Source organism: Vespa velutina, chromosome 20 (assembly GCF_912470025.1).
Source record: "Vespa velutina chromosome 20, iVesVel2.1, whole genome shotgun sequence".
NCBI classification, from domain to species: domain Eukaryota; kingdom Metazoa; phylum Arthropoda; class Insecta; order Hymenoptera; family Vespidae; genus Vespa; species Vespa velutina.
The window spans coordinates 2,555,574-2,565,871 of record NC_062207.1 but is presented as its reverse complement, the minus strand read 5'-3'; the positions used below and the strand labels follow the sequence as shown (position 1 = coordinate 2,565,871).

General features: G+C 48.2%; 1 protein-coding gene across 1 annotated transcript; it reads left to right on the top strand.

The window, feature by feature from the left end:
* The first annotated feature begins 2,326 nt into the window (after nt 1–2,326).
* On the top strand, nt 2,327–4,480 carry LOC124956067 (vegetative cell wall protein gp1-like). Its single transcript, XM_047511438.1, has 6 exons — nt 2,327–2,681; nt 2,733–2,908; nt 2,960–3,190; nt 3,352–3,693; nt 3,745–4,005; nt 4,112–4,480. Exons 1-6 carry the CDS (start codon nt 2,327–2,329, stop codon nt 4,478–4,480), a joined length of 1,734 nt encoding a protein of 577 aa, XP_047367394.1.
* The last annotated feature ends 5,818 nt before the right edge of the window (nt 4,481–10,298 follow it).

Sequence of the window (10,298 nt, the reverse complement as noted above, 5' to 3'; positions counted from 1 at the left end):
TTACTTTTTTTTTCCGTTCACCTAATAAAATTACTGTATTTATCTAACATAGACGAAGAATCAATCAGAAAAAGAACAAGGTTTTTCGTATAATTCTAATAAGGAATATAAGTTCCGTGTATTTTCTATGATATTATTTGTATTTTGAAACCGGTAAAACTATTGTAATATGTGGCGTCGTGTCGTTGAACACAAAGCATATGTGAACTATCTACTTATACTCTCTCTAAAATTTATCACCATCCACACATAGTTAGACCCGACACTTTCCCGTTAAGCTCCGCCCCACCATTCGACCGAATAAACCCACTTTTACACTTTTGACCAAGCCTTTTCTTATTTAATTCTGTCCCTACATATTTTACCACACCCCCTCAAAAACTTGGAACAGTCTATCAAGTTCCCCACGTCTCTAATCTGTCCATGGCCAGCGTGACACACCATTTCTCTAGTTAGCCCCATCCAGTATTCGTTTTGCCATGCTCATTTCCGATTTAGCCATTGCCCTGCTCATTCTGCTTCGACCGCTGCGCATTTACTACACCTACATGCGCAGCTAAACAATGCACAGATAGCCCATCCCACTGCGCAGATATCTTTTCCTCCACGCATCAGTTAGCTAGCCCCGCCAAGTGTCTGTCAGCCACGCCCCCTACATAGTTAGCCACGCCCACCTACATAGTTAGCCACGCCCCCTACATAGTTAGCCACGCCCACCTACATAGTTAGCCACGCCCCCTACATAGTTAGCCACGCCCCCTACATAGTTAGCCACGCCCACCTACATAGTTAGCCACGCCCCCTACATAGTTAACCACGCCCCCTACATAGTTAGACACGCCCCCTACATAGTTAGCCACGCCCCCTACATAGTTAGCCACGCCCACCTACATAGTTAGCCACGCCCACCTACATAGTTAGCCACGCCCACCTACATAGTTAGCCACGCCCCCTACATAGTTAGCCACGCCCCCTACATAGTTAGCCACGCCCCCTACATAGTTAGCCACGCCCCCTACATAGTTAGCCACGCCCACCTACATAGTTAGCCACGCCCCCTACATAGTTAGCCACGCCCCCTACATAGTTAGCCACGCCCCCTACATAGTTAGCCACGCCCCCTACATAGTTAGCCACGCCCACTTACATAGTTAGCCACGCCCCATGGATAGTTGGCCACGCCCCCTGGATAGTTGGCCACGCCCCCTGGATAGTTGGCCACGCCCCCTGGATAGTTGGCCACGCCCCCTGGATAGTTAGCCACGCCCCGTGGATAGTTAGCCACGCCCCGTGGATAGTTAGCCACGCCCCCTACATAGTTAGCCACGCCTCCTGGGAGTTTTGCCCAACACTCTGGATAGTTATCCACGCCCACTGGATGTTTAGCAACGTCTTCTAGATAGTTGGTCGCGCCCTCTAGATAGTTAGCCATGCCGCTTGGATAGTTAACCACGCCTCCATCAGCAATTTAGCACGCCCCTTGGATACTTAGCCCATTTCCTTGATTTAGCCACGTCCCTGTAGCGGTTGACAACACCGCTGCTCAAGTTGCCTTCCCCCCCCCCCCCCCCCCCCTGTAGTCAGCTCCACTCGCAGTGCAGTTAGCTCCTGCGCAGGTTGTTCCTGCGCAGACAGGCGCTGTGTTGTTAGTCCTCCCACTTGTGCAGTTAGCCACTGCACAGGTAAAACTTCTCCCGCAGCAGTTAGCCCCGCCTGCAGTGCAGTTAGCCTCTACGCAGGTAGTCCCTGCGCAGACAGGCGCTGCGTTGTTAGTCCTCCTACCTGAGCAGTTAGCCGCTGGGCAGATAGCCCTTCTCCCGCAGCAGTTAGCCCCGTCCCCAATCGATTAGCCCCCCCCCCTGAAATGATTAGCGCCGCCCCAAATTGTCAGCCCCGCGTATTTGGTCCCGCCCGCTGAGCAGTTAGCCACTGTGCAGGTAGTCCCTGCGCAGATAGACCCTGCTCAGTTAGTCCTTCGAACTGTGCAACTAGCCGCTGCGCAGATAAACCTTCTCCATCAGAAATTAGCCCCACCCTCAATCGATTATCCACTCCCCCAAACGGTCAACCTCGCGAATTTGGACCCGCCCGCTGCGCAGTTAACTCCTGCGCAGGTAATCCCTGCGTAGACAGGTCCTGCGTAGTTAGTCCACATACCTGTGCAGTTAGACGCTGCGCAGATAGCCCTTCTCCCTCAGCAGTTAGTCGCGTCCCAAACGGTGTGCCCCGCCCCAATCGGTTATCCCCGCCTCCAAACGGTCCGCCTCGCGTATTTGGCCACGCCCGCTGTGCAGTTAGCCCCTGCGCAGGTAGTTCCTGCGCAGACATGCCCTGCTCAGTTAGTCCCTGCGCAGACTGGCCCTGCTCAGTTAGTCATTCGAACTGTGCAGGTAGCCCTAGCGTAGATAAACCTGCTTCATCAGAAGTTAGTCCCACTCTCAATCGGTTATCCTCGTCCCCAAACGGTCAACCCCGCGAATTTGGACCCGCCCGCTGCGCAGTTCGCCCCTGCGCAGGTAATCCCTGCGTAGACAGGTCCTGCGTAGTTAGTCCACACATCTGTGCAGTTAGACGCTGCGCAGATAGCCCTTCTCCCGCAGCAGTTAGCCAATCCCGAAACGGTTTGCCCCGCCCCCAAACGGCTTGTCCCGCCCCCAATCGGTTATCCACGCCCCCAACCGGTCAGCCCCGCGTATTTGGTCCCGCCTGCTGAGCAGTTAGCCCCTGTGCAGGTAGTCCCTGCGCAGATAGGCCCTGCTCAGTTAGTCCTCCGAACTGTGCAGCTAGCCGCTGCGCAGGTAAACCTTCTCCATCAAAAGTTAGTCGCACCCTCAATCGGTTACCCACGTCCCAAACGGTCAACCCCGCGTATTTGGTCCCGCCCGCTGCGCAGTTAGCCCCTGCGCAGGTAATCCCTGCGTAGACAGGTCCTGCGTAGTTAGTCCACACATCTGTGCAGTTAGACGCTGCGCAGATAGCCCTTCTCCCGCAGCAGTTAGCCAATCCCGAAACGGTTTGCCCCGCCCCCAAACGGCTTGTCCCGCCCCCAATCGGTTATCCACGCCCCCAACCGGTCAGCCCCGCGTATTTGGTCCCGCCTGCTGAGCAGTTAGCCCCTGTGCAGGTAGTCCCTGCGCAGATAGGCCCTGCTCAGTTAGTCCTCCGAACTGTGCAGCTAGCCGCTGCGCAGGTAAACCTTCTCCATCAAAAGTTAGTCGCACCCTCAATCGGTTACCCACGTCCCAAACGGTCAACCCCGCGTATTTGGTCCCGCCCGCTGCGCAGTTAGCCCCTGCGCAGGTAATCCCTGCGTAGACAGGTCCTGCGTAGTTGATCCACAAATCTGTACAGTTAGACGCTGCGCAGATAGCCCTTCTCCCGCAGCAGTTAACCGAGCCCCAAACGGTTTGCCCCGCCCCCAAACGGCTTGTCCCGTCCCCAATCGGTTATTCACGCCCCCAACCGGTCAGCCCCGCGTATTTGGTCCCGCCCGCTGAGCAGTTAGCCCCTGTGCAGGTAGTCCCTGCGCAGATAGGCCCTGCTCAGTTAGTCCTCCGAACTGTGCAGCTAGCCGCTGAGCAGGTAAACCTTCTCCATCAACAGTTAGTCCCACCCTCAATCGGTTATCCACGCCCCCAAACGGTCAACCCCACGTATTTGGTCCTGCCCGCTGCGCAGTTAGCCCCTGCGCAGGTAATCCCTGCGTAGACAGGTCCTGCGTATTTAGTTCACACATCTGTGCAGTTAGACGCTGCGCAGATAGCCCTTATCCCGCAGCAGTTAGACAAGCCCCAATCGGTTTTCTCCGCCCCCTATCGGTTATCCCTGCCTCCAAATGGTCCGCCTCGCGTATTTGGCCACGCACGCTGCGCAGTTAGCCCCTGCGCAGGTAGTCCCTGCGCAGACAGGCCCTGCTCAGTTAGTTCCTGCGCAGACAGGACCTGCTCAGTTAGTCCTCTCACCTGTGCAGCTAGTCCCTGCGCTGATAAACCTTCTCCATCCGAAGTTAGTCCCACCCTCAATCGGTTATCCACGCCCCCAAACGGTCAACCCCGCGTTTTTGGTCCCGCCCGCTCCGCAGTTAGCCTCTGCGCAGGTAATCCCTGCGTAGACAGGTCCTGCGTTGTTAGTCCACACACCTGTGCAGTTAGACGCTGCGCAGTTAGCCCTTCTCCCGCAGCAGTTAGTCGAACCCCCAACGGTTTGCCCCGCCCCCAATCGGTTATCCCCGCCTCCAAATGGTCATCCTCGCGTATTTTGCCACGTCCGCTGTGCAGTTAGCCTCTGCGCAGGTAGTTCCTGCACAGACAGGCCCTGCTCAGTTAGTTCTCCCAACTGTGCAGCTAGCTCCTGCGCAAATAAACCTTCTCTATCAGAAGCCCCACCTGCAATCGGTTATCATTGCCCCCAAACTGTCAGCCCCGCGTATTTGGTCCCGCCCGTTGCGCAGGCAGTCCTTGCGCAGACAGGTCCTGCGTAATTATTCCTCACACTTGTGTAGTTAGACCCTGCGCACATAGCCCTTGTCCCGCAGCAGTTAGCCCCGCCGCAAACGGTTAGCCTCGCCCCCAATCGGTTATCCACGCCCCCTAACGGCCAGCCCCGCATATTTGGCCCCGCCTGCTGCGCAGTTAGCCCCTGCGCATGAAGTCCCTGCTCAAACAGGCCCTGCGCAGAAATTCCCTGCTCAGACAGGCCCTGCGCAGGAAGTCTGCTCAGACTGGCCCTGCGCAGTTAATCCTCCCACCTGTGCAGTTAGCCGCTGTGCAGATTACCCTGCTCCCGCAGCAGTTAGTCCCGCCCGCAGTGCAGTTATCCCCCGCGCAGTTAGTCCTCCCACCTGTGCAGTTAGCCGAATCGCAGATAACCCATCCCTCCCGCATCAGTTAGCCCCTCCTCCTATTCGGTTGGTCACGATCTTTTTCTACTAAGCCCCGCCACTCTCTTCCGATTTCAAAAGTAGATTCCTTTGTCTAAATAGTTCTCTCTTTTTTGTTATTTATGCTTCTTAAATGTTTGGCAGGCCTCCTACTTAATTATAAGCACTCACTCTCTAGATCCCTATCCACCTCCTTATTACTCTAATGTTAATACAGATTACAATAAAAATTGGTATGCTATTTATGTGGATTACCACATATCAAGTAAATTTAACCGTTCCTACAGATGTAATAAAGTATTCGGAAAATATTATGTTATTTTGTAGATATAATACTATTTAATAGTTACATCCTCTTCAAGAAATACGAAGGATCGAGCTATTCTCATTTGCAAGCGTAAACTGGCTGAATAATTTATTACCAAGAAATTTTGAAATAATACAAAAAGGGGCACGTAGTTTATGATTTCTTGAAATATCAAGGCATCCATGCTATTTTTCCTTACGTTGTGTCTTAAAATAGATACTGTTTTCAAATTTTATTTTTGGAATGTATGGGTCGTTTTAATGAGTACCATATTAATTAAAAAATCTATAAGGTATGTCAGTTTATTTATCGTACGAATGTGTATCTATTGATAAATCGTTAGACTTAATTTCTAAGTTGAATCAATAATAATCGAATACACAAAAACTGTCGTTGCATGTTAATGGGCTTGGTTGTACTGAACAATTGTCAATTGAACATCTCAGATGAGTAACACTAGTTACTAATTGTTATGCAAATAGGTTAATACGAACGTTCGAGAAAGAAGAAAATATCGTACTTCGTCATCTAATCTTTACCATCATGATTGCTGTAACACATAGTCGTGACAGGAAGAAGAAAAATATAACGAAAGATTATAAGAAATATGGGAAAGTTTGAGAACATTAAAGTGCCTCTAAGGAAAGAGAGAGAGAGAAAGAGTTCGGTCCGTCCTTGACTCGATCGATATCCGTAACCGAGGACTCTCTCGATTGCATCGTATACTCGCGAGGTGTAGCCGTTCGGAAAAGGCGTCTCGAACGTCACGGGGGCAACCTACGAAGAAAAGGTCGGCCATGCGAGAGGGCAACCAGTCGACGATTTACGTTTATCGCGTGGAACATATTCTACTATACAACAACTAACACCAACATCACCACTACCGACAACAACAACGATTTTGCATCAGCGTATAGATTGTTGGGCGCGTGGGTAGGGTACATACGCGACGTAGATAGGTCGTGTATACTAGTTGGGCTAAGAAACGGAACGATAGGGCGGAAGGGTGAGAGAGGGTGAATCAAAACAGTGGTATGGTATTGGTGGCTTGCTCGAGAACACGCGCACCCATTTAAATTGGGAATACACATAAGGGCTGCTGATACTTCGCGGCGGCGTTTGCCGAGCGTATTGCCGGAGTAAAGGGAAAGCCGGCATAGGCTAAATCGATCGTGGTAAATTCCCTGCAGTGTATTGAGTAGTTTATTGCTTTCATGCATTTGCATGCTAAGTAGTCGCGTGCTTACGAGTAATACCTACCACCGTCCCTGATACCATATACCTAGGCACCCGGCTAAGAATGGCCTCTATCTAGCCTTCGGTCTTCGATATTGCGGCCGTGGGACACTTATAAATTGAGATTTTATCGCGGGAGTAAAGTCATTGCGGGGGGATTACCAGAGGACCCCATAGGACCGAAACGTTATACGTATAACCGGACCCGAGACTTCGTGTCTACATATATCGCGACTCCTTCGTCTTCGCATTCTTCTTTCACTCCTTGCTTTCTTTCTTTGATTTTTTTTTCCTTTCTTTCTTCTTTATACTTATCCCGCGAGCTAAAGAGCTCCACGCTACCTAAAAGTTTTATTGGCCGGAGTGTCAGAGAATTTCTCGGGATCGAGAATTTTATTCAGAAATAGTCTCACATTGGAGTTATAATCTCTTTCTATTTTTTCTTTATTTTTTTCTCTCGATAGAAACTATCAGCTTGACAGCTGATAGTTATTTTGTTGCAACCGGGCTTATCTCCTTTCGTGCATCCGCAATGCGGATATTAATGTTTTATATTACCATGTGAAAGCTATATTTAACATTGACACGATATAGTAGGAGGAAAGGAAGCGTCGATACCTGCAGTAATATTTTCCTGCATTGTAAAATTGCAAAAGTCCGATATTATCCGATAATATAAATATCAATAAAAGATATGTATATATATTTTTCGTGATAAAGCTATTGCCTTTAAAATTACGGCTTTAATTTTCGATGTCAAGAACATTCGAATGTTAAAAGACGTTGTTACGGTTTACCGTCGAGAGAAAATCAGATCTGGAAATCGAAACAAAACCGCAAGGAAGAGAGTAAATTCAATCGACTTGTAGTCCGAAAACTGTCTAGACCATTCCTGGGCGAGGGGATACATTTTCGCGTCGTCGAAGGGTTCGCGTGAGTCTAGAAACGATCGGAGGGCGGAGGCCGGTTGCTCGTAATTTCCTGTTACGCGATCGTTCTATCCGATTTCACGAAAGCCATGTGAAGTTACATTAATATAAACGAAGAGTTTTTCTTTGGTTAACGAAAATATCGAGTTGATCGTTTCTCTAATGAAGACCCGAAATATTTCGAAGGAGTAACGATTTTAGATATGATCAAAGAAAGATCCTTTCCTAACTTCCTCCTACGTTAAATAAATTTGTATAGAAGCAACGAGGACCGCCGGCTCCGAAAAAAAAAAACTTTGTCTTCAAATTCTTCTTCGCCATAAGCAGAACCCACTGTTAACGTTTAAGGATCTAAAGTTACACTCGATCGGTGCTTTCACATTGAGAAAAATATCTTCTATGGCGGACAATAAATTGTAATGTAACTTTTTCGTTCTCTCTCTCTCACTCTCTATCTGTGACGATTCTTTACGGTCCCATCATCGTCAGCAAGCAAACTTCTTTTCTCGTCTAAACTGGCCACACATACAGAAGTATGGACAGGAGTCGTCCTTGTCGACGAGACAGACCGGAATCGTGACTTTCATAATCGAAAAGGAGCTCCATTCGATCCTTCTCTTTCTCTCCTTTAATCCCTTTCCTTCTGTCCCTGTCCCGTCCTTCCATATCCTACTCAACTCCAGCTAAGCCCCCTTCCCTCTCGTCAGAATGGGACCCTATTCGTCGGAAGCCCAATTCCGTAGGAATGTCGCGCGTTCCGAAAAGATGATTTCATTATTCCTTTGGAACATCAGGACTACCAACGTCATAAAGCTCGGGCGCTATCTCGCAAAACATCGAAACCTACTCGAACTCGTGTCGTAAAGTTTAATAGAGGTGCCCGGGCGTGCGAACGCGCATCGCGAGCCGAAACTCGATTCCGTTTGAAAAGGAGCAATTCTGCCATCGAAAAAAAGAAGAAGATAGAGCACATTGAGACTATGAAGAGGAGCTGTTAAAAGAAGAAGAAGAAGAAGAAGAAGAAAAAAGAAAGGCCGAGAAAGAAAAAGTACGAGGAAAGAAGGAAAAAAAAGGAAGACGATTGAAATAAGAGAAGTAAGGAAAGGATCGAAAGAGGAATCACGAAGCAGGCAAACCAACTCGTTCGACGATGAACCTTCTAGTAAAGGAAGAAGGAGAGATTGAAAGAGAGAGAAAGAGAGAGAGAGAGAGAGAGAGAGAGAGAGAAAGGTGGATCCTTCAAGCCTCCTGACGTCTCCTTGGCAGAGCCAGAAATTCCAATTTCCGAATTGGAGGTCGAGAGACCAGGGCGAATTAACCCCGCGGCGTAATCGTACCTTTATCAATAGGGGATCGTAATGAGTTCGAAGATAATGGCGCCCTATCAGTCTTCGGCCGAGGAACAATGATGGATGTAGAGAGGCCGATGTTGCTTCCGTGCAACCCCCCTCGCAGCAGCGACTCTAAACCACCCTCTTTTACCGACAAACCTTACTTCCTCCTCTCCTTCCTCTTCTCCTCTTTTCTCCTTATCACTTCTCTCCTTCTCTTTTTCTTTTCATTTCTTTTTTTTTCTTTTTTTTTGTTCCACCCTTCCTTCTATTTTCCTTCTATTTTATTCTTATTCTATCAAAGTTTTTTCTCTCCCCCCTTTCTCTTTCTCTCTCTATTTTCTTCTTTCTTCTTTTCTTTCCTTTCTTTTTCTTTTCTAGCCCCCCTTATTTCTTCTATTTCTTTTACCTTTTACCCAGCGAGACAAACGAGAAAGGCCTCTCTACCACCTTTGCTTCTCCCTTTGCCTCAACCTTTGCCATCGCCTTTTCTCATCGACTCGGGAACCACGCGATGCTGATTGTTTTGTCGAGTAGGACGGCACGCGAGCCCCCATGCTGATAATTTGACCTTAGAAACGTTTTAACGCTCGTAAAATTGCGTAAGACAGCCACTTGAACGTTTCTAACTTTTCAACCTACAATACATGTGCGCGATCGTATCACTACCGATCGACATTTTCTTTTTTTCTTTCTTTGTTTTCTTTGTTCCTATTTCTTTTTTTTTTCGTTTCGATCCACGAAAAGAAAAGTATAGAAAAGAAATATACGAAGTAACATAAAAAAGTGAGTGTCTTTTTTATTTCCAATTTTGACAATATCTAAGTAATGAATGTATTATACATTACATTGCATTATATTATCATAATGAAAGTGTATTATTAACGTCCTCCTGGTTAAATCAAGGGTTAAATTTAATGGATATAAATTTCTATTCATTACGCTTACTTTTAACCCCCTCCCCATCCTTCTCCTCCCTCCCCCACTTTTCCACTGTAGAATTTAAATACCTCGTACTCGTTTTTCGCCATCGTCGATCCAAGGCGTTGATAATCACGTGCCACGCTGCCATACCCTTCCATACCTCGTTCCATCCCCTTCTTATTGCTCTCTCCTTTAACAAACTGCAACTTCTTTTTTACGCTGGCGTGCAATTGTAAACTTGACCGACAAAACGGTCCGGTCACACGCAAAAGTCTTTTCCCGACTGACAATGGAGTCAACCCCCGTCCACTTACCCTCTCTCCTTCCTCCCTCCCTCTCCCTTCCTCTCCTCTCACAGAACGTGTCCCGTCGCAGAACTCTTCCGCAGAAATACTGCATTAGTTCACGTGCGGCCGCACCATAAGACCGAACCTCGATTGCTCGTATATTTTTTCGCGACCGATTTAAATATTCATTCCTTCGTGTCCGACCGGTCTCTTCTTTTACCGCACGCTAAAATTCGCACTTGCATTACGTTTTCTTCGCGCTAACATCGGCCATTCGGTCTTCCTTTTTATGACGTAGGTAGATATATAACCAACGTAAGTTGTAAAACTATCGCAATTAAAATATATAAGAACGAAACGGGAAAAGAGAGAGAGAGAGAGAAAGAGAGAGAGAGAATGCGAGAG